The sequence below is a fragment of the Mycteria americana genome, chromosome 13, assembly GCF_035582795.1.
Source record: "Mycteria americana isolate JAX WOST 10 ecotype Jacksonville Zoo and Gardens chromosome 13, USCA_MyAme_1.0, whole genome shotgun sequence".
NCBI classification, from domain to species: Eukaryota; Metazoa; Chordata; class Aves; order Ciconiiformes; family Ciconiidae; genus Mycteria; species Mycteria americana.
In genome coordinates, this window is record NC_134377.1 from 18,220,711 (window position 1) to 18,245,589 (window position 24,879).

At 41.3% G+C, this 24,879-nt stretch overlaps 1 protein-coding gene across 3 annotated transcripts; it reads right to left on the reverse strand.

Moving 5' to 3' along the window:
• Positions 1 to 814: 814 nt before the first annotated feature.
• On the reverse strand, positions 815 to 19,841 carry UBE2L3 (ubiquitin conjugating enzyme E2 L3). Of its 3 annotated transcripts, none has more exons than XM_075516248.1 (5): positions 19,704 to 19,841; positions 12,284 to 12,379; positions 8,087 to 8,273; positions 1,104 to 4,631; positions 815 to 925 (listed from the first exon to the last, which is right to left on the reverse strand). In XM_075516248.1, exons 1-4 carry the CDS (start codon positions 19,728 to 19,730, stop codon positions 4,477 to 4,479), a joined length of 465 nt encoding a protein of 154 aa, XP_075372363.1. In that variant the 5' UTR covers positions 19,731 to 19,841; the 3' UTR covers positions 815 to 925; positions 1,104 to 4,476. The 3 variants fall into 3 exon arrangements, with proteins under 3 accessions (XP_075372363.1, XP_075372361.1, XP_075372362.1); XM_075516246.1 differs by lacking the exon at positions 19,704 to 19,841 and adding an exon at positions 18,976 to 19,032; XM_075516247.1 differs by lacking the exon at positions 19,704 to 19,841 and adding an exon at positions 18,976 to 19,032 and having other exon boundaries at positions 815 to 4,631.
• Between the last annotated feature and the right edge of the window lie 5,038 nt (positions 19,842 to 24,879).

Here is a 24,879-nt window from a genome sequence, read left to right on the forward strand (position 1 = left end):
GTTGCCCACAGGAGGCCTGGAAACCTTCAGCATTTGGTTTTCTTAAAGCACCCGGTCATGGTCCCTTCCCCTCCACTCGTGCCTGCCCTTCGATGCCGCGGGGCACAGCGGCACGTTACTCCAGAGCGTTTCTCTGGTCAGAGCAATTGGATCACTGGTTTAGCACGGTGGTGTCCACAGCCATATTCCATGTACAGCCTCGGCCAGCAGTCACTTTGGCTCTTCCTATTTACACTGCCTCTTGGCGTTAAGGCACCGTAGGAAAATAACATCAGCCACGGCCCTTTCAGAGAGGCTTTTCTTTTTTTTTTTGGATGACTTTGCAAGAACAGCAACTGTTGACCCATCTGCTGTTTCAGTAACTGCTGCATATGAGAGCTCACCAGCAACTGTTCCTGTGCTGCCCACTGCCTCTCTTGAAAAACGCGTGGGATGGCTGTGTACCAACTATAAGCAAGTTTTCAAGTGGAGAAGGTCCTTTCATTTGTCCATTTTTACTCCTCTCATCAAAGCATTCGAACTTCAACAAGCCCTAGTAATACTGGTATGTTTAACTGCGTTCTTAACTGTAGCCCTGTCACTCACGTGTAATGTTTACATGGGAAAAAATATTTTAGATTGTTTATGCTCATTTGCTGCGCAGAAGTGATTTATTTAACGTAATCATTTTTGGTTAACTGTTTTTTTAATATTAAAAATTTCAATATGATCATAATTCTTTTAAGTGAAAAATAAACCTCAGGCCTTTTTCTACTGTAACGCTTCCGGAGGCTTTTGGTTTTAGTTATAGCTGGAGAGCAAAGTAAACCCACTCACCTATCTGCTCTTGTGGCGACTGCCTACGGAGTGCCGAGAGGACGTCTTTTTCTATCGATAACAGGAACCGTTTGACCTTCCCTATAAAACATCTGAGGAGGTTTTTGTTCTGTACAAATATGAAAAACAACATCAGGGATGCTTTAGGAAATATTTTTCCAGGTTCTTTCCTAAATTATTGTCACAGAATTAATTTGATACATGACAAGTTTGTTTTTAAAAAACCCACCCACCGTACTGTGCAAGCGCCACGCCAAGCGGCCGAGTCAGATGCGAGCAGTAGTTACCTTTTGGCATGACTCGATTGCTGAAGCTTGTCCCGTCGGCGTTTGTGGCCCAAGTTCCTGCTACGGGATAACAGAGACTGAAAAAGCCCGAGAGAGGAGACCCGCAGAAAGCGGCTGACCTTCCAGAGCGCAGTTAGACCTGCGAGTGCCATCTAGTGACTGATGAGATTTTATTCGCATGCAGGGATAAGCCTGGCAGCAACACCGGTTGTTTAATCCCAGAGCTCAGCTTTTTCTGTAGCGTGACTGTATTTTGATGGATATTTTTTAACCTTACTTTTAACATTTAGATTGATGACTTTGCTCGGATCGCAGTCCTCAGGACGTGACAAACCTGTTGACTGTGGCATGCATTTTCTGCTAGCTGAACACTGCAAACGCAGCAGCAGTCTTCCCTGAGTTAGCTCTGTATTGCAAATGAAAAAATACATATTTTGCAAATTCCATATTTTTAAACCAACAGCATTAAAACCCAAATTTTATTTTAAATTCAAGGGAGTTTTAAATGGAGAAATAAACAGAACTACTAAAAGACTTCTAAATAAGGAACCTTTCAATTGCGTAAAATGTATGGAGATAAGGAAGTGTCTCAGCAGTTCTATGAAAGCTTTAAAGACAACACTGAGTTCAAATTAAAACCACATTCAGACCACTACCTACAGATGTCATTGTACCAGGATACTTAAGAAGTCTAAACCCCAAATCTCCCTGAAAATAAAACCATGCCACAAAGCCTTTGAGAGCAATTTTTATTAGGGTAGCAGAATGGAATTGCAGAAAGCCTATACCAGTACTCCCGGGTGTAGTTTCACCAGTATGTTGTTTTTATTTTGGATATTAAACTGCATGTTTAGAATTCAGCATGGCTTAGGGAACCAGAGAGAACAAGAGCTTGATTTCCTGAGTTAACATAGGACTTCATACTTTGATTTTTTTTTTTTCTCCTCAGACTTCAACCATACAGAACAGTATTTGATCTCTGTCTTTTTTCAGAGGGCTGCCTACAAACCAAAGCCATTGCTTAGGTTACACAGCTTGTAGTTTAGAAACTGAACTATGAAGAACACACAAAGAACTGATAGCAATATCTGTCTTCTATGTGACCTTTACAGATGAAATCGGAATAGCTGGTACACGCTGGTGTAGGCCTGTACTGGAGTTCCTCAAATTACACAGCCCTTCCAGTTCCCCTTCAATGGCATCCAAGTCACACCGATTCAAATAAACAGTCTTTGACCTGAGAGGCTTACAACCAGAAAGTATACTATTTAGTAGTAACAAGGGCAGCAAACTAGTGCTACAGTTTTGTTTTAAATAAAAAGAAAATTTAGAGAATGGCAAGTTTCCAAGCCAACAGACATGATCAAAAGGTACAGTGTGATGCAGAAGTTACACACACTTCAGTTTGACAGATAATTTGGCATTATTTTATTATGAATCTGAGTGAGCGTGAATGAAACAAAATCAGTACCAACTTTCTGCAAATGAAGACACAAAGATGTGAGAATTTGGTAATAGACAGTGCTCTCACAAGCCTGAAAACACTTAGGAAATGCAAGTTTCCGTAAATAAGGTGAACGTGGTTTAACTTTATTTACCTGCCAAAGAATCTGTCTAAGAACACTTAAACATAAAATTTCTTAGCTCCCTAACTTATAAAAAAAAAAAATTTACTTTCAACAGAGGTGAGGTACTGGGCTGTCATTGTTTACGCTAAATCAGAAATGAAAGCCGGATGAGAGGGATGAATGAAGAAATAGCAAATATACAAGACATTAAAACCAAAAGAGACCTACCGCTTGACACACTAGCTCTGAAAGGTTGCAAAGGCAGAGGCTGTATTAAAACTGAGTTTAGGAGTACAGACAACCATCTGGGCCTGAGGGATTTTCCAATTCAACTTCCTGCACATCGAAACGATATGTACTCCCAGATACCCAAGGATTTCTGGAGACAAATCTGTTTGCTCAATAACATACCCAAGTTCGAAAGGCGGGGGAGAGGCGGCAGTTTGACTGTATGGCAGTTTGACTGTGGAGCTATGATCACACTTTAGACTGGGGAAAAAAGACAGGCAGGAGAAAAGCAGACACAGTAGAGGATGCTCAATTCTGAACAGAAAGGGCTTCCTTCAGCATGCGTAGGTGTGCCCTGGAGCAACGGGAAAACAGCTCTGCCTGATTAAGTTAGGATGATAGAATGATACTTGAGGCACTCATTAAATCATCTAACCTGTGTGTTTTTAGAACATAGGAACAGCAGTAGTGAAGCGTGCTCTATTACAGGTTATTGCTTAATCCTCTTATACCATTTTCAGTAAGAACTGTACAGCAATTGGGCTGGGAAGTGGCAGGAGTGCCATCCCATAAAACACAGATGTTTCTTAAGCATTCTGATGGACAGATGTTCTATGATGATTAGCAGTGCTGTCAGATTTAGTGCCTGACTTCAAAATTAACATTTCCAAAACACCAATTTATCACAGTTTATCGCTTTGGTACCTCTTGGTCCCCAATGTCTGAAACTTCTAAGCCGGTTGCAATGTTGTTCTGTGCACGTTTCCCTAGCTACTCTGCATAGGTATTAAGAACAGACAGGAAAGAAATTTGTAATCACATTCCACTACTCATTTGCTACAGAATTTTTTTTCCAAAGTTTTCCAAAAGCAGGACATAAGCCATCTTTTAATTCAATGACGCACACAAAAACTTGGGTTTCCCCGTTTAATAAACATTTTGTGGTAACATCAGCCAGATTTACATAAGACCTGGACATTATTTCTGATTGTTTTTGTGGGGTTTGTTTGTTTTTTGTTTATTATGTTACAAACTGAAGTTGAGGGGAACTTGCAACAAGTCCCACAAAGCACAGTGCAACATTGAAGAAGAAAAGTAAACAAAACTGCCAAACACTCAATCATTTTCTGCCAGAACTGGGATATTTTTTCTAAGACATCAGTTTGGGGAGGGGGATAAAATTCAATGAAGAATTAACTGAACTCAAGATAGTGGGAACTGCAAGGAAAAATAAGAAATGACAGCCACAACCTTTTCAATTTAAGGGCAGAATATAAGTCTAAGATATTTTTGATAAATTCTGACAAGAAAAAGAAAACAGCATACTTTAAAGTATATTGAAGCAGTGATTTTTAAACAAAGAAAGCAGAACTAGAACATCTTAAATTTTAATCCTTTCTTTACAGGTTACCTAGCCCACTTTTGATTAAGAAAACTGTAGAAAGTTAGTAACAGCCACAAGTTAACATCGAAAGGTGGCACTTGTCAATTTTCCATAGAGTCCTGCTTTACGGGGTGTCTCAAATGCACTGCTCCGATCTTCTATCATACGTTGCTGACATCAATTGTGTCAGATTTTAGTCCACTGGTCGCTTTTCACCATATTTCTTTGTAAACTCTTCAGCGTTCTTACAGAATTTTTTACGGTCCTTAGAGTATTCTTCAGCTAGGTCAGCCCGAAGGGGATGCTCGGGCTGTGGATCATTCACCAGTGCTATGAGGGACTGGATTACTGTCAAAAGAAGTATAAATACCGTCAGAGACTAAGATGGTTAATTTTTAAAAATCAAAACGTAAGCAAAAAATTCCCCAGTAAGAAAAGAGCTTTAACTGCGTTTAAATACATCCCCATAGATCTAGGGCCTTTTCACAAGCAGAACGTGAATAAGCTATAGCAATATGCCAAGACTTAGTTCAATGACCATGAATGAACACCAGAAAATCATATTTGTAAACAAAATCAACTTGAATAGAGACCAAAATGAACTACAAATTATTTCCCTTGTAACTGGCATCCTGTCTGAAATACTCTCCTATGGCGAAGAAAGAAACTAAGTTTCACAGACAGGCTGATCTTGGGTAAAGATGGAATTTCCACCGTGAGACATTGTTTCCTAGCACCCCTCACAATGATCCCCTTGTAACCGGGCCTGCTCCTGGGAACCACTTTTTCAGCTGTATTCTTCTATAACTTACTTCCCCTATAAACAGCAGACAATTCTTCCCTTGCCTCTAAACTGCCAAACGCATCCACCAGTAGAGACACACCGGGCTAACAACTGGATAGGAGCTGCAAGATGCTTTTCACCCCGCTGTTTACAGCCACATCATCAACGTTCCCCTCTCACTTTCAAAGGAAACATCATTCTTCAATAACTGAACTGTACTTGTATTTACACAGTGAACCTCACACGCTACAGTGACATTTATCACTACATTCTCCTCATATACATTCTCACGACCATTTAAAGCTAGCTAGGTCACAACAATCAGTTCTCATATCCATCTGCTAAAAGGTACGTGCATAACTGGGCAAGTCTACAGGGCGCGGGTAGGCAGAAAAAGCATTTCACTATACGACAATATTAATAATATTCTGTTTGAGTAAGCTTGGGCTACCCAGAGTAAAACAAAGCAGCACCCCAGAGTTTTTAAAGCAAGTACAACAAAACTCTTAACTTCATGCATTGCACGCTAGAGCCAGCTGCCTCCCCCGAACACACGTGGACTACTGACACCTACGCCATCCAGCAGCAGGGAGTTCCACAACTCGGCTACGTGTTGCGCGAAAAGTCAGTCTGGCGTTTGTTCTGAAACAGCTACTTAGCAGTTTAACTGGAGTCTCCCTAGTTTTGCAACGTAAGGTCTTACAATACTTATCACTCCCATAGATGCTAGAATACCAGGGTGGTTTCTTTTGGAGCATCAATCCTTTCATGCTCATACTCTTTTCCACCCTTACCTGATAGGAATGGGGAACACACCTCGAAACAAATTCTCAAAATCTAGAGAAGTACGCCTGTTGCTGCATTGCTAAACAAGAACAATTCTCACCACAAATCAAAGTTTAAACTGTGACAAACTATCTAAGGAATGTAGAATCGATAGTAGCTTACTTCACAGGAACTCACCAGTCCTGGACTTACGACAACTGTCATCATATTAATGACTACTGATGAAACCAGAATCCATAGTGCACATGACAATCCCTTTTCACTCGGTAACACACGCTAAAACACTACAGAGAAAGTGTTGCTCTGTTATTAAGGTTATTTAACACACAAGCCAGAAAAAAATTAGGATTGTTATAAGAGGTGTTGCCTCAACATCCACAGCATTTTAAAATGGTACTGTCACAACAGTCTGTTTTAATATTAAGCATAAATTAATAAAAAATACAGCAGTAAGATGCATGTTTAGTACATGAAAGGTGAGTTAATGATTTATCATGAACCTAATCTCTCCGCTTTCTTGACACCTGACTGATCAAAACCAATCACTTTGATGCTGTACTAATAACATTGCATTATTTCCTTGAGAAAGGCCCAAGTAGCAAACACACTGAAGTTTATTTTTCAGTGCAGAAGAGTGCTGGAGAAAAAGGAATAGACACTTAAGCAGGGCTGTAATAACATCGTTGCAGGTTCATACAACGATGTAGTAACAACAGACATTGACACTAAAACGACTTCTTGAAGAAAAGAGCCAAAAGACAAACAAAAGACCACAAAACAGCAGAAATTGAGACATTTGCAATACTTTGGTACCCAGGGTTCATTCAAAATTCCGATTTTAGCATAGTTCTTATTCACTCTCTCAGATTAAAAGGGAACTGCTACTTCTCAGGGAGACACTGACTATTTCCTGCATGCTGACAATTACTTCAATAGTTGCAACTAATGCCAGCTTTCCAGCTACGTAGAGGCATGTCGTTCCTTCACTGAACTAGAGAAGGCTCATACGACGAAGACAACTGCTAAGGTGTTAATGGAAACCTTCTACACGTTGTTTCCATTCTACCTCTCCCAAGGATCTTTGTCCTGTATAATCTGGGATAAATCAACACCAGATCGTAAGATCTTCACCGACCTATTCGAGTTCTTTTTGCTGCCACTTCCACTTTCCCCAACATCAAAATGCTTGATCTTTTCCAAAACAACTGCAGGAATTTTCCTATTTTGTCTTTGGGGCAAGATCATGCAAACTGGAAGTAGTTTTATTAGCATACAGAAGTACACAGAAAAAATAAATCTTAAGTACAGCTTTGTTTACTATCAGGAACACAGTTCAAGTGAAAACAACCTTAAAGAGGAGTCTGGAAGAAGGAAATACTTTTCCCTACAGAGCAAGATACTTTGGTGTCACTGAATCTCTTGCACTGGACTAAACTGCTACTCATTTGAACTAATATTATTAAAAAATACGCAGTTTTTGCAAGGATATTTGCTCTTTCTATATGTACAATAATAAATGCTTAATATCATACTAATCATTACCTGCCAGGAAACATGAAATTCTCACTCCAACAACTAATGGAAGCAACAACAACAGAAAAAACCTACTCAGATCACACACTGAGTCTGCCACAGAACCTGATGAAACTTTTTGCCTTAAAATCTTTAAATTCTTATCCAAAGACACTCTACACAGTAAGCCTCACAGCAGTGCTCTTTTAAGAACTAAGTTAATTTGTGTTATGACTTCACGTTTTGTTTATGACTCCCTTGGTATTTCAAACCATATGTTCGAATCACTGAACCACATGGCAGAGACTATAGAATATACAAAGCCTTGAGGTTTTAGAGCCTTTCTTTCAAACATCTAGGAAGGTACTGGACACCTCTGGATTATAAAGTCACTGTTTAAAAAGAAACACGGAATAACCCCCACACAAACTACCACCAGAATTCTTAAGTATGCCGAGGACACTACCTTAATAAACTCTTCAGTCAGGAAGAGTTTTGTGGCTTCCTGGAGGTGGACATGCCACGTGTCAGTGTCATTACCTCACGTTCCAAAAATATGAGATTCCAAGAGAGCTGCACGCTGTGCTCACAACGCAAACCTTACGACAATGAATATACCATAAGAGCAGTGACCAGCTGACAAGCTGAAATGCTATTAGCTTCACATTTAAACACAATACAAAGTTTCTCGATATCCAGTTCTTTCTCCACAGAGTCCTACCTTGGTCAGTTTTGGTTGCTGGCTTCCAGTTTTCAGCACTAATTACTGGCAGACAAACCTGCCCCTTTTCATCGATGTTAGGGTGATAGATCTTTGTTTTAAATGTAATCTTAGGAGGTTTGAATGGATATTCTGCTGGGAAGTTGATTTCGATTCTGAAGGCTCCTTTATCATATGGAGGATTGTCCTGCAACAAGACAGCAGAATGTCAAGAATCTGGCATGTTCTAATAGATACAATTAAGAAAAAGCATGCTCCAGACTTTGCTCTATCAAATGACCTCTCTTAAAGGCACTTTCTTCCAACACACACCGCCATGTCTATGTGTCAGGAAACATCAAAACCTATTTGGTAAGAGAGAGGCAAGACCACCTCTACAACATTTGTATTCACCCTGGAAAAAGCAGATTACCATTGTTCTGAAGCTGGCTGACAGTTCTACTGGTAAGAAAGCATCCAATCCCATTTACTCCAAGCTCAAGGTCCTATCTAATAAGTAGTTCTATTCCCAACTTTGTATTTCAAAAAACATCGTAAACCCTTTCTGAGATACAAACAGGAAGCCTGACAAGGAAAACTGGTTTCTCTAAACCTAGTTATCACACGTGTCTCACAACATGGTGGTACGAACAGCAAAGCAGTTTGATTTGTCACACTTCCCTATGTGTTCCGAGAACGTTTTTGTGCTGACTACACAAAAATCTGCTGAGCATTCATTGGTGCTAAGTATAGATATTCACTGTGTCTGCTGATGAGGACATTCTGAATTTGTATGCAGTTTTAGCACCCACTCTTATCAGATCATTTCTGGAGGAGCATGATGAGAGAACCGTGAAGTAAGCAAAGTAGTTCTTCATGCTGAAACAGAAAAAACAATGCCCAGAACCTCATTTTGAAAACCTGTGAGACTATTGACACTGCTTCAAATATTAACTGCAGAAGAAAGGCAGAAGAAAAAACAAACCATTGCTACATTTAAACCTTATGAAAATACCATTCTGCCCTGAAAACAGTATCTATGGCATGAAGCTTTTCCAAACGCTCTGGGAACAAGAATCAAAGGATGAGAGTTTCCAGTTGGTGTAAAGTATAATCACACATTCTTCATTAGCAACCAGGCCATTCCCTGCAATCAAACTCACTCCAGAAGTTAAAAAAGGTTTACCAATATTTGGGGGTGGGGAGTGTTCTATTAAAGTATTATTCAACAGAAAACATTTAATTTTAGTTTCATCCATATGGAGAAGGCTGAGTGTGCATTTCTAGGAAATACAGCATAATTTTTGCAGTCAAGGGAAGAGGTAACTAGAGTGGCTTTAAAATAACTTTTTATCCAAGCAATCCAAAAAGCTTTAGAAGTTTAACAAATAACTTTTTGGTGGTGGTGGTAACTTCAGCAGTTAGTGTCCTCTCCCCCCATGGCTCACTTGTTCTTACCTCCATCACATGCTATAATTTGTGAGGACATTCAGTGAGCTGATAGGGGAACTGACCTGGCTTAAAAACGTCCACTTTCTGCTTGACTGTCAGAACAGTTCTTCGCTATAACTCACCAATAAGTTGAACCAAAAACATATGTAAAGGGTTGCTTGTGTTTTAAATAGACAAAACGCAGAGTATTCAAGCAATTAATTTCCAATAATTTGTTATATTTATTTTGGCACTGACAAGGGAGAGAGTCAGAATTGTAAATACTAAACACAAATTACAAACACAACTCACTTTCACCTGGAGTATTTTTGCTCTCCAAAAGTTTGTCCATAGCAAGCAGTTTTGATTAAGTGAAATGGAATTCATGGTACACCAACAGTACACCTCTTACAAGAAGCCTGGGGTAGATAGTTTTGTTTTGAAGTTGAAATCAAACAACTAGTGGACCTTTTCAACACAGAGTACATAAACTACCTTATTCTACAATGTAGATAGGAAAAGAAGTTGACAAGCTATCTTCAATCTGCTTCTCAGTTGAGCAAACACCCTTAAAAACGAACAGTTGCTCCGAGGAACAAAATATGTTACATACAACAAAACCTTTTAAAGCAGTATCTTTCACAGTAATTCTGTATGAACATTGTTAAAAATATTAACCTTTGTATCTTTCACACCTTCATTGAGAAGCTGACCAAAATAATGCCTAGTTATAGAGTTTAATAATCAGTAACTGATTAGTCCTACTAAGGTAGGAGTAGTATGTCTTTAAACCCTAAGCAAGACCATTTTCTAAAACGGAAACAGCATGGAAAACTTGAAAAGCAAAAACTCACCAAAAAAATTAAACTTGCAACCAGCTTGTATATTACATTTTTAAGCCATTAACTGCGGCATTGCAACAGCTGAAAAACTTATGCTAAGACTAAAGCATCTTCTATAGCATATCCTCAAAATAATAAACTATACTACTCCTTGAACACGTACAACACAATGATTAATTACTATAGGAAGTATAATTTAATGACAAAATTCCCTCTTAACTATACCAGTAGTGAATTTAAGGCTACTTCCCTTGTAACGGGGCACATTATAAACCAAAAGGCAGGCATGAAGCCCAGTTCACTGCATCAATGTTTCAACACTTGTGATGCTGTGAACCTTTGCAAAACAAACACTAAGCTCATACTTTGGTGAGCAGAAACTGTTAAAAATAGATGCCATACACCACATACTGCTAATTTTAACAGGAATAAACAAGTATTTTGGTATTTTGCTTTATTAGTCATATTTACCAGCCTTATACTGCTTCAGAGTATTATCAAAACAGTAAACTGTTACACATGAACCACAAATATCAGCGGCCTATTAAAGTGTATTGTTTCTCAGCTCTGTCAAATTTTAACATTGAATCCTGCTTGCTTTATTTGCAAAGGCAGCCTCAACCACTCAATGGAATTACTTGCAGGAATATAAGCAAACAGAGTAAACTAAATGTATTCTGCAGTATTTAAAGTGCAAAGGCCTAGCCATTATCTCAGCCCACGTGATCTGAATTTGGGAATGATCTCCAACTAACAAAGCACAGGCACTGCTAAAGAGATGTTTCAAAGTCTTATAATAAAAAGACAGATTTACATTGGCTGGGGGACCTTTTAGGTAGCACCCAAGGAAAAGCTGAACTGATGCCCTAGTGGCACAGCCTCTGGTGCTGCAGACTTAAAAGTGGCTCATGTAACAAAGGGAACATGGGCCACGGCAGTGGAAGATAGAGGAGGTGAAAATCCAAGTGACTTCAACCAAGGAATTCACCATACTAGACTTCCTGCTTTCCCCTTCGTGACAAATCCCTCTCTATTTGACTCAGAGAGTGGTTATCTACTTATATTAAATGTTCTCTTAAAAGATTGTAGTGCTTTTAAAAAATTAAAGTGGGTTTTTTTTTCCCATCAATTACTGCCTAAATAAATAGACTTTCTTTTAAAGAACTCAATTCTGAAAAATCCAAACCTTTTCCTTGCATCAAACGTTTTCCAATACTCAATTTTATCCTAGAAATAAATCTAGTCAATTTAAAAAACCCACAAACACAACTATTAAGAGAGTAAACAAAGTATTTCATACCTCAGGTTTTTTTTTTCTATGATGATGTCGGTTTTATACTGTAAGCTTAGTGTAATAAACTACAAACTGCATTTGCTTCCCCTTGCAACCACTCTCCCAAGTAACCCAGTGCCCTCGCTGAGTCCACAGCCCTTGCCGGCTGCAGCCGTGCGCTGGGCCAGGCCTACAACTATGACGCATCCAGGCAGGTATTGATCAGAGACGTCTAGAACACCTTTCCATTACGTATGGATTTTTCTTCACACTAGTTATAAGAAACACCTACTAACATTATCAGACTTCGATAAAACAAAACACAGAAGACTCTCAAATAAAAGCAGACAGGAAGATTACACTATTTGCTAAAGATTACACAAGATGTCTGAAGAGACAAGAATTAAATCCAGGACCACACTTCACCCCCAAGCATGTTTAGATAGATTATACTGCAGCATCTTAAACATACATTGTATTTATAAATGACTAGCTTCTGCACTAAGCCACAACTCCGAAAGCCGGCTTTTATAATAATAAAAGAGATTCTTGTCAGGGTGCAAAAATTATCTAATGGTCACCAGCAGCACTACTAAACCATGGATTTATGAGATACAAGTGATCCTCATTTTATTTTAAAGCTCATTAGAATAAGGAGTTGTCTATACTCACAGGAACAATAAGCCCTTGCCAGGTCAATAAATTAGCTTCATCAACCTGGATATTACGGAAGTTTTTCATTCCACATTTGCGGATTTCTTCAAGCTCCTGAAAAGCAAGCAAAGTGTAAGTTAATAACAGTATTAAGCAAGATGCTCATATTTATTTTTCAAAACGCTTAAAGGTCAATGTGGGTTTCTTTAATGTTAAAGAAGCTTGAGGTTTTAGCGGTGGCAACCCACACAAATAAGAAAGGAAATTTTGCACCTGCAAGAAGTAAAATTCTCTGAGACGAGGTATTAAAAAAACGTTATTTTTTGATATGTCAGGAAAATACAAAAATGCCTTGTTATTAACATCATTACAGACACAATGAAGTAGAAGTATTGAAAAAGTGCATTTAAAAATGGTTTTATATCTCAAATGCAAATCAGTGCCTTTGGTAACAGACTATTGATAACTCTGCAAAGCAGACATACAGCGCATCTTAGGGCTTGTCTGAAGGAAAACAGTGATTTGGAAGAAATATTTCATAACAGTTTTAAACACAAAATCACTGAACAGGCCAATTATTTCAACTGAAAAACTAACAAATTCCTGCATTACCAACTTAAATTGATGCAAACCCAGAAAAATATCAATCTAAGCCAAACTAGCCTTATCTAGACCAATAACTTGAGATGATACAGCTTTATCTCTGTTTTGTACCTCAAAGTTAACAGTGTACATTAAAATACCTCGCTCTATAGCTGTATCACTCTTGAACAAGGTATCTTTGTGCACCAGTCAATGACCAGTCAACCCATTTTCGATCAGCTAGTGATCCGGGTATCACCAAAACAACTAAGCATTTTAATATTTAAAATGATGCATCAGCCCTAGTCTAGCAACTGTTTCCAGAACAGCGTTTTGAGCAGCTCGCTCGCTACACATACAGAACCATGAAGCCCTGGCAAACCACTACTCCACAGCATGTAAAAAGGATAAATCCCATTCCACACTAGATGCTACGCATCAAACATCGGGAACAAAATAAGCTAATTAATGAGTATGTACTTAAGCCTGAATAAACATGCACCACAAGTGCCTTCACTCTAAAACAAGGGAAGGAAAATGGGCTTAAGACAATTTTCTAGTTACTATATTAAAAACATTATACATATGACAGAAATCTCCCCCATAATGTCCTAGTGGGAGTGCAGCTTCCCTGCAGAAGCTTTTATCACAGGTCCAGATGATAGCATTACACTGCTTCTGGCCCAGAGAACAATTGCCCAGACACAGAAAAGGGGAGGACGGCGACTCTATAATTCAGGTATGTTATTAAGCTAATAAAACAAATGAGAAAAGCATGGCTTCACATTACTGGAAAATCAAACACCTACATTTTATAATTAGAGTCAGGTTAAAAAATTGGATGCCGAATTAAGAAATGCAAGAATCCAGTACAGAGATCATTACAAAATTGTAAAACTTTTATGAAAGCAAACAAATATGCAAATTGCTCCCCATTTTCCCTCAAGTCCACCACATGAGAGAGGGAATTAAACAGCCTAGAAGACACTCAAGAACTAGCAGAAAATGATTCAGGACGTCTTCCTCTTTAAACTGACACGTGAAGCCTTTGCAGGAATTCACTTTCAAAATCAAAAAAGTGGTAAATTACTGCAGCGTATCAGGACTATACCCTGTGCTTCTCCTGCTGCCTTGGATCCTGCGACAGTAACTGACAACTGAAAAAGGGAACAGATGGGGATAAACCAGGCAATTCTTTTCCTCACACACAGGCATGACTGCAAAGGCCAGAGAGAATCAAGCCTACCTTAGCAGAGGGCTTGCCTGAACTACACGCTTCAGACAGGTTCCAATTTATATGAGAAATTACTGTTCTTATACTAGAAGTGTTTCAGATTTCATACGCCACTCCAAAGTAATCAATTCCACATTAGACTTATTTACAAATAGCTTTTTTTCATACTGCTATCCCCACAAATACAATGTAATACTATATTTGCAAGTCAGGCTTTTAGCGTCTAGTGCATCAGGAGTGTTAAAGAGATTCAGCGTTCACAATTTCAGGGTTGGGGACGGTTGTATTTTTTTTTTTCCCTGGCAATGGCCAAACCCCATAATAAAGCTCTAACTGCCTCAGAGGCACAGAGGCAGACACAACTACAGTATACGTGTACTGTTAAAAAAGTGAATGAGCCACTAAATTCTTTCAAACAGCACAGACTAAAAGTTAATACTGCATTTAACATTGGCTTGAGCAACTCCAAAGGGACAAAAATTACTTTATGAGGTAAAAGGATATAGTCCAGATATTTATTTCAAAATAATACTTAAGAGTCTAGGCAGACAGTAAATAGATTAATTCCTTTCCTTGTCCTCCACCCCTTAATTTTGTCAAGTAACATAATTAAAGGAGCACAGGAGGAGTGTAGCTAAAGCTTACAAGACTGCAGTAAGAATTTCAATCAGTCTTTCATTCCCCACACTGGTATCAACCTTGCACGTGACCTTGCTGCGTTGGTTTCCCTGTTCGTAAAATAGAAATGTCTCCTTATTTCACGGGGCTCTTGAGACGTGATGTTTGTAGTGTGGATACGTTCAGAGAAAGTGCTATATGCAGCACACGAAATGGAGACAATGTTGTTTCAGGGGTGGTATCTGATCTTCAGGTATAATGCTGAAGGTAGCCATAAAAGTACATACTAACTCTCATATACATCAGTAGGGAGTTAAATTTTTTATTTTCAATGCTGTGTAATCATTTGTGCTGTTCAAAGCAAAACCCAAATGTTTGAAATTAAAAATAAAAAGTGGCATCACCTTAAAATGTAGTAAGTATCTTAAAACCCCTGCAACTGTTTTGCCCACACATCTTTCAAGTTTGGGGACTTCTCTGAAATAACCAAGCCAGATAGGAAAATGCAGTGAAGACAAACACTTGTCAGAGTGTAATCCAAGAATAGGGGAATAAGTGTAAGAGCTCATACTGACTTCAGTAACTTCTGCATCAAGCCCAAAATGCTATTAAATGCACAAAGAAAAACAAAAGTCTACTGAAGTAACTCTAAATGATGTTTCTCTACTGTTTACAGTTTATGTTTACGTCTTTATAAATACATTCTCTGAGAGAAGTGTGATGAAAAGTTAAACAGGCTCCAAGACACTGATAAGGAACTGGCCAGTTTTACTTTCTGAATCTCATACAGTACAGAGAACTGTTAAAACACCTTAAAATCAAATTTAATTTATTAAAAAAACTCAAAAAAACAACCAAAAACCCGAAGAGATTCTAGCTCTTATAAGAACTGTTATCAAGTTTCCACTGCAACATTACAACCCTGTATATTTGCATGCCTTTTATTTACTGAGTAATGCTACTTATTGGCAAACTATTTTATTAAAAATCTTTTTGTCAATTCTCAGTTTCAAAAAGGGAAAATGAATCTGTATTCTCACTTCTGCATAAGGACAATCATACATGGCTCAAAACTGCATTTCCCTTCTTACTGATAACCACTGTCGGGATCAGTTTAGAATTGTTCTTCAAATATCGAAGTTGTTTCAAGTGCCTTTATTTGGAAGGGCTATGCTGTTTACAAGACCACGGCACGCTGGAGATGGCGGGCCATCTACAGCAGGTACCTGCGTGTGGCCTCGCGTTTGTATTTATTTTATCACGGAGCTCAACAGTTGCATAAATGTTTGACTATGCAGTTATGGAAGCAAAGTAAAAACAATAAGATTAAAATAACTGTCTACGTACCTTGCTTCATATGTGAAGTGTTATTTACCCTTTAAATCTATTTTCAATTTTTAATACTAAAGATACTTTTGAACATTTAAAAACCAGGTAACAAAAGCGCAGCTCTTACAGGCACCTTAGCTCAATCATATTGCAGATCGACACAGATGGGAGCAGCTCCGCTCATGGGGCAGGACAGCCTTCTCACACACTACCTAAAAACGCCTGCTGAAGGTGCACCTCGGGCCACTACACCACCAGGTACGTGCTATGACTCCCCAGCGCCCCAACAGCCTTCCCTTTGCAACTACCCACCACCTCTCCCCACGGCATTTAGCTAGGGATCTTGGGTGGAAAACAGCTTGGTTTACATTAGTAGGTGGCAACTGTGAAAAGCATTTCTCTGAAACCCCTGGCATGTCTCTTGGAGACCTGTGTTCCCAATCATACATGTTTGGAGACAATTTGCTTTTTACGAGAAAGGGTTGTGGAGCAAAGTACCGCCCTTAAAAAGAGAAGCCTTAGACCCTTTCCTAAATATAATTACTCCATCTTTGCCTGGTTTTACCCTGAGAGATTGTCCATAACAACATATCTTTGACAAAGACTGCTTCATTCCCACCTCTCACATTTCCTGGGGAGTCAAGATCTGACAACAGTGGCTCTGTGAAGAGGTGTAATGGTGGCACATAGATCAAAACTCCACCTCAGATGTCGCTGGAATATGATTCATTAGCTATCTTTATTTCACATTTTTGCTAACCTAGGTGTGCTCCTGGAAAGGACACACCTCCACTGATTTTTTGTAAATCAGCAGAGAAAACTTCAATTAGACTATTTGATGGCATAAAGCTCTGCAAAAATAGGCCATAAATAAGGTCTTTGGCCTAGGAAATGTAACTTGCTCAAACAGAGCCTGAGATAACAAGACAATCTCATTCTTGCTATAACTTGACTTAATGTTTAAAATTGAACTGTACAAGTACAATGGCAAAATTTGTAATGCTTCTTTCACAAGGAGGTTTGCAAACTGAAGGATACAAATGGCTTCCACAGTCTGAAAAGGACGCCCATTTCCACCCAGAAGGTGGAAACTATACTCATACTCCCAGTTTTCTACCAGCAGACAGTGCATTATTATGAACTTACTACATCCAGCCTCTCTGAGCCACTGTGATTAATATGAATAACTATGATGCATGACACAAGTCCAGAAAAAATGCAGCACTTCAAAACGTTGGCAAGACCTTAAGGAAATGGGAATTGCTTTATTTTATGTGACCTACAAAAGGTTCAAAGTTTATTCTCAGTTACCAAAGACAAACTTGATACTTAGCTCAAAGACAGTTAATGCTCATCCTGAATTATTTTAAACATAACTGACACACTGAAAAACTCTATTTCCTTTCACTATAATCACTCATCGTTCTACGACCCCGAGAAAGGCACACCGCAGACTCTTCTCTATCGCAAAACTTCAACAGTGAAAGACTTCTTAGCCTTCACAAGCCGTGTGACACAGCATCCCACAGCTCTTGAACCAGCATAAAAACCGCACGCAGCGTGCACAGCCCACAAACATCAGGCAATAAAAACTAAAGTAAAAATGTAAGAGGGAAGTTATCAATGCCTCCTTCCTTCCTACACCACTCCCTCTGAAAAGCAACTGCCACACCGTTCTTCTAGAAAGGGAGGAGGCCACGTTGTCAAAACCCATTTTTACGGCATTTTAGTGAAAGATTAAAGCACTAACGTTTTAGAAATATAGTGGAACTGGTGGGGGGGGCTGAAAAGCAAGAGGCACTGCAGACATGAAGAACAATTTTTCTTGCCTTTCAGATTTTAATGTTCTATTTTAAATTTAAACAGGAAAAATAATTGGAAATACATTTTTTCCTCCCAGAGTAGTAGCAATGTGCTTTTGAACAATTAATGGATTTTTTCAGAACAGGCAGAAAAGCTGCCTTACAAAAACATAAAATTAAATAGTTGTTTACTATCTGAAACTGAGGGGAACCTTATTTGCGTACAAAGCAACAGACATATTGATTACGACATTAAAGCTGTGACAAAACATAACAGCTATCAAAAAACATAATTGAAAAATGAATGCCATCTCATCAGGATCCCTAAGGACAATTAAAGGTTTACGCCTACTGATTTAATATATATGAATGACTCTGCACACAATGTACTTACTATTTAATTTTTCATCACTCCATAGCATATTTCAAACAACAAAACTAGCCTTACGAAAGCACTGCTGAGCTACTGGCTTCTTCAAAAATGTCCGAGTTATAATGGTTAATTATGTATCTGCACAATTAAGGAAATGCAGCTTCAAAACCTGCCATCTACATGTCCTAGTAAAATCCCAGCCCTGTTAGGGGTCCACATCCTTGAAGCCAGTTGCAAATCCAACATTAAAACACTAAGTTTAACAGAATCACCCATATATCTGTCAAACCCTTGTACAGGGTTACGTTGCACCCCACAGGGACAGGTTTTTTAATAAAGCTAAAACATCGCCTGACAGTTACAGGGTCTTTCCCCCACGTTTCACAGGACTAGCCTGTAAAGTTCATTGATTTACATTACAGGCACTCTGCATGCAAATACCATACGGTATTGCCACAGCACTTTACAGATGACTAAGTTTTGTGCCACTATGTATGCATGTCCTGGTAAACCCCACTGCATACGGTTTGTAGCGTTAACTGGCAACTATATACAACACATAAAACAAACCCATATGCTTTGGGGACAACGGTTATCATTGTCTTTCTAAGTACCACCTTGCTCCTCAAGCAAAACGGTCAGAAACATAATCCCAAGCAGTATTTTACAACAAACTATACGTGCTCTTGGTTAAAACCCAACTGAGGCTGCGTTTCCATTTACAACTACCATCCACGCTTCAGAACAAATAGAGCGAAAACAAAAACATTACCACGTCTGCAGTGAACGAGGAAACTTCTGAACCCAGGTCCATGTCTCAGTGCGATAAACCTCTTACTCATACACGGAAGAGGTTACTCTCCGAAAAAACGAAAACGAAATTGTCTCGTCCCTGGGCGTTTGGGGAAGGCTCCTCACCAAGGAAAGCGCGGGGGAGCGAACCCCCTCCGCAGGGAGGCCACGGCGCTTCCCCGCCGCCCGGCCGACCCCTCCCCGCGGGCAGGGCCGGGGACCGCGCCGCGGCTGCGGCACCGCCGGCGGCGGGGCGACCCCTCACGCCGCCCCGGGGATTGCCCCGGCCCCGGGCGGGGGCCGAGGACGTCCCGGCAGCGGCGTTTCCTTCCCCCCGGCCCTTCCTCTTTGCTTAGTCACCGCAGGAGCCCCCCGAGGGAGGGGGACGGGGCGGCCCGCGGCGGCCCGCGGCGCCCACCGAGCGCCCCCGCCCAGCCCCGGGCGGCGGCCGGGGGCCGCGGAGCGCTGCCGGGCCCGGGGCGGCGGCGGGGGAGACAGCGAGGCCCCCTCACGGCCGCGGCCTAGGTGCCGGCTGCTCCCGTTCCGGTCGACTCCAGCCCGGGGTGCCACCGAGGGGAGGGGAGGAGGCCGCCCCGCCGGGCCGCGGCCGGGGAAGCGACCCCCCGCACCCGAGGGCCGCCGGGGCGGAGGGGGGGTGCCCGCCGCCGCCCGCCCGCCGGCCCTTCCCGGCGCGGCGCTGGCTGTTACCTTCATCAGCCTCCTGCTGGCCGCCATCTTGGCTCTGCTGCTGCCGCCCCACAATGCATGGCGGCGGCGGGCAGGGCGCTAAAGCCCTGCGCTTCCTGGGGCGGCGGGCGGGGGCGGGCCCGGCCCGGCTCAGAGCTCGGCTCCCCCCCCGCCGGCCGGAGCGCTGCCGGGGGGCGGCGGGCTCGTCGCGGCGCTGCCCCCTCAGGGCCGGCCGGCGCGGGAGCCCCGGGGCGCAGCCCCTCCTCGACGCGGGGCCGCGCTCCTCTCGGCGGCTCGGGCAGCGCCCGTGCGGGCCCAGGGCTTCGTCCCGCGGGGAGAGGAGGCAGGGAACGCCCCGCGCAGCCCTGCCGCGGGCCGGGGAGCGCAGGGGCTGCCCTGGGCCGAGGGCTCCTGGCGCAGCCCCGCTCTGGGGGCTGCGCCTGCCAGAGGCTGGAGGGCTGGCTGGAGGCTGGCTGCCTGCCCTCCGCCGGCACTCGGCGATGGCTTTTGGCCGAGCGTGGTTTTTGATCGTCGAGCAACGCTTTAAAGTGCTGGTATGGCTGGTTTTATTTACTGTGCATCACCCCAAATTCGGTATCGTCTTCCTTGTGGGGAAAGAGACAGCAACCTGTACTTACGGGTTTTATCAAATAAGCCCGCATTATGTGCAGAGCCCTTCACAGCCTTTATTAGTTTCCTAAAACACTCTGAAAGGAGAGGGGAGGGGGCTTCCAGGGGAGGTGCCTGGCCCACAGAAACCATCCCCGACCTGCTGCTCTCTGATGAGCCCCTCCCGAGGGCACCGCGGGCCTTTCCCCGCCGTGAGCAGCTCAGCCCAGCCTCGCCCCCGAGCCTGCAGCCTGCGGTGCCCTGCCACAGCCTCCCAGAGAAAGGAAAGCTGTGGAAGAGGAGATAATGCCACTGTCAGTATTAATCAAGACAGTAATTTGCCATGTGCTTTTTAGCTCTTTAATGGAGCTCTAATTGTAACTGCTCTCCAGCTCTGATCCTCCCCAGCTGGCCTCTAGCAACCGCTGTAGGAGCAGTTCAGATTCTAACCATAGGCATCCAGTGTCACTTCAGGTGCGCTAGGGTACCGAGCCACAGGGCTAGCAGATATGGCATGGGACATAAGTTACTATACTATATGACACCTAAAAATGCCACCAGGCATCTGTGTCCAGGCACCTGACTTGCTCCCTGAAACATTCTCCTTTGACCCAGTGCACTCGGGAATTACTCCGAGATCCACTCTGCCAATGCGCGGCCTTATTCCCCCCCCCCGTCAGTTGATGTCCTCACTTGATCTGACACTTGTTCTATGGAAAAGCTACTTTTGTCACCTGAAAAAGTTCTAAGCTCTAAAATAAGCTTTATCGACTCAGACAACCTGAAAAAGGAAATCTTGTGGTTATTACAAGAGGCTTTCAAAAACTTGTAAATATGCAACAAAAGTTGTTAATTATGAAGCACAGGATTCTAGTGCTCTGTCTTAAAATTATTCCCTGAACAGCTATTTGATAATCAATATTTTGCATTAATATAGTGCTTAGTGCTCCAAAACTCAGTTAGTGTTTGTTAATGAAGCTAGCTATACAGCACCTACAGGAACCAACTTAATACTCACCTACATCATGTGGGTATTATTAAATAGTTTGTAAATAATGATATTATGATCTTCAAAGACGTTTAATATCATGATAATGTTATTCTATCAGATATTTAAAGATTATTGCACCCATTTTACTCTGGGAAAATGGAGTCAGAGGAAACTGAAAATGAAAGAGGCAGATCACCCCGGTGAAGCAGCAGAGAGATGTAAAGCAAGCATGCGTGCTGGCTGGCTGGAGGAGTTACACGCGTGCCAGGCAGGTACACGTTACGTGAAAACAGAAGCTGCAGAGGCCCTCTGAGGATTCATGATGTGCTGCTGAAACAGGATGCTGGTGGTGAAGATTTAAAAACGCTGACATCCGATCGAAGGGCTAGTTCAGATTACATGCTTCTGAAATTTAGAAATACCTAAATCTGATACCATGGTAACTTGGAAGAACAGTTCTTACAACTTATTTTCCAGATGTCTACAAATATGAAAAACAAGCTGCTTCAGATATTAACTTGATTTCTTTATTTGCCAAAACTCTATTTTTATCTTCATCTCCTCTTTATTTGACTGCATAATTTTCCGAGACCACCATATGTCTTTGAGTATTCTCTAAACATTTTTTTCCTCAAAATACAGTTATTCAGGCCCTCGCCTATACCTGCACTGAGATACATAGCTGCCACACAGAAAAGACGATACTAGAAGCACCACAGGGATTCTGAATTTACTATCTGTAATTTTAATCCATGAATTTATAGCTTGTAAGAGAGTGTCAGAAGTATCTGGGATAATTATAAGATAATCCGCATTTCCTTTGACAAGAAAAAATACCACCCACACTATAACTAACAATAGCCCAGCCAGTTCTTAAGAAATCGTTGTTGAGTGGAGCTGTCCTCACGAATTGCCACTTAATGTTGCAATCCTTTATACAGCAGGGTGTTTGAGAAGTTTACACAGAACTAGGCACATTTCGCTACCTGCCGCCAGTATCCTGGATCCTTTCAGTGTCTTGTTTCAGGTGGGATCCGGAGCGGAGCCTGTGATGCCAACACTGATGCATATCCTGTTTATGGACAAGGGCCGTGCAGCCATACTCCTTGCTGGATCTCTCCTGGATGCCGGTTACTGGCAGTCACGACATGCTGCCGTACAGTCTTGAAGAAGCAGCAGGAATTTCCTCTCAGACAGAATTTCATCAATTATAGCTCTTACTTTCTGTTAGCAACAAGACCCAGGCCATTAGTTATACTGAGTTTTGCAGATGGTTCTGCATTTTTTAACTTGTTTTTTTGGTGTAGTTTCCAGGTTGTATCCATTATTTTAGTTGACAATTAAGAGTGTCCAGAATACAGGTTTTAGTGCTTATCCTGCGCTATCTTCAAGGGATTGGACACTACATTTATGCCTGCCCACTCCCAAAGATAATTTTATCACATTTCCCATTTTAAGGAACACAACTGTTCAACTTCAAAAACAGAAATTGTGTAAACAGACTTTCTAAACAGGTGAGCCACAGCACAGCCCAGCCCTTGAAAACTTTAGGAAAAATTCTTCTTTCTTATTTACTATTATGAAATGGTCATCTGAAAGAAAACAAAAAGACTCATGAAAACTGAAGGGGAGGAGGAAAGAGTAAGAAAAATTTTGTTGCTATATGAAACCTTGGTACCCCCACATCTTGCTTACAAAGGGACAGGTCTATACACCTCAAGAAGAATACAACAGAATTAGGGAAGGTAAAGAGAAGGGCAGACACAAAGATCAAGAGGGTGGAATAGTGTCATATTAAGAGAGATTAAAATAGCTGGGGCTCTTCCACCTGCAGAGGAGAAGGCTGAGAAAAGCTATGATCAGGGCTTACAAAATCATAAAGGCAGTGGCTAAGGTGAATACGAAGTTGTTATTTATCAGATCTTACAATACTGGAATGAGGGTGCACATGGCGAGACTAATTGGGCATTACTAACAGCCAAAAGACAGTACCTTTTTTCACAGCAGGTAATTAATGTCTGGAACTCCCTACCACAGGCTGTAGAAAAGGCAATAGTCAGCAGGTTCAAGAAGAAACTAGTCGAACTGGGTAACAGGTCTATAAACAGATAAAAAAGGAGAATAGGCATGGAATCATCATCTAACATCTCTAATGGATGCCCACTCGTAATTATGGATGCTTGGGAGTCGAGATGCACAGACTGTGGGCTTGCACGCTGGTCCCTAAACAGAGCATCCCCTCCTGCCATGGACAGGGAGAGGGGAGTGTGCTAGGTGGAGCCCTGCTCCGGTCCAACAGGACGCTCCTTACGTTCAGGATTCCTTGGGTATGCTGGTTTGCAGAACAGAGACAGAATTCAGATTTCAAACTGATTTAATTCATTCAAAACACGTTAAAGGAATCTACCTGTAATCCACAAGGGCAAAGCTCATCTCCAGGAGCAACTAAGATAAAAAGTTATGAAAATAATTAATGCCTTAAATCATTATATGCCTCTCCATTGGAACTGTTAAAGGTAAAATGGATTAAGAAAATGAAGACATGCTTAATTTATGTTTTGTTGACAATCCTCCATCCTATATTCCTGTAAAATTGCCAACAATTTAAAGTTTTTATATAGGTTTTCTTGTTCCTTCAGTTTCTTAGATCTCTAATGACAAGCATTTTAAAGCAATTAATGATGTATGATGATTGTTATCTGACATTTGTTCTATCAGGTAAGTATCCAGTATAGAATTATAAACTCATCTTCTTCCTGCATTTTGTATGTCATGTACTTTATGAAAGTGATTGTGTCCTACACAGACACCTTTCCCCTTGAATGCAGTAGTTTGTAACTGTTTATGAAAAACTAAATACATTAAGTTCCCTTTGCCTCCAAAGAAAGAAAAAAAAAAAAAAGAAAGGGAGTTCTGTTGATTTCCTTTGTACTAACAGTAACCATGTAACAGACCCCAGCTCAAGTCCACGCTGCACAAGCCCTAGTAGATTCTCAAGCTTTTTTAGTACTTTGGATATACCAGCTCATGACTGATTTCCTTAATTCCTAACTTTGTGAACTGCTTCTCCTTCCATCCGTGATCACATAACACCTAACGGACTACGTAGGAATTTGCTTATGTAGAAAAGTCATGAGTATCACTGTGTTTTTAGCTGCCTTGTAATGAAACACGGCAGCATGAAACAAGGGGCGAGCCCGCACCCAGGCCCTGGCCAGCACTGCACAACAGGCACAAAGCAGAGAAAATACGGAGACTTGCTCAGCAGGCAAGAGCTCAGCTCAGACCTCACCTGGGCCCAGCACCTCCACAGTTCCTCAGCGCTACAAAACAATTTGAAAATCATTCTCTCATAACTGCTTAACTGTGCTAATGAGATTTGGTAGAAAAACATTTTAAAATAGCTTTAATAAAATCATTGCCAAATTACACTGTGTTTCAACAGCAACTGTTTAAGTGTCCTGCTGGAAGCTGATGTACAGATGGCGAGGGGAACATACAAAGTACTACAAACTACACTATGAACTTTACGCTGCAAGTACGCAAGTTTTCTATTCATGCTGCATCAGCGTCTATCAGCCTGAACCAGAGACAGGT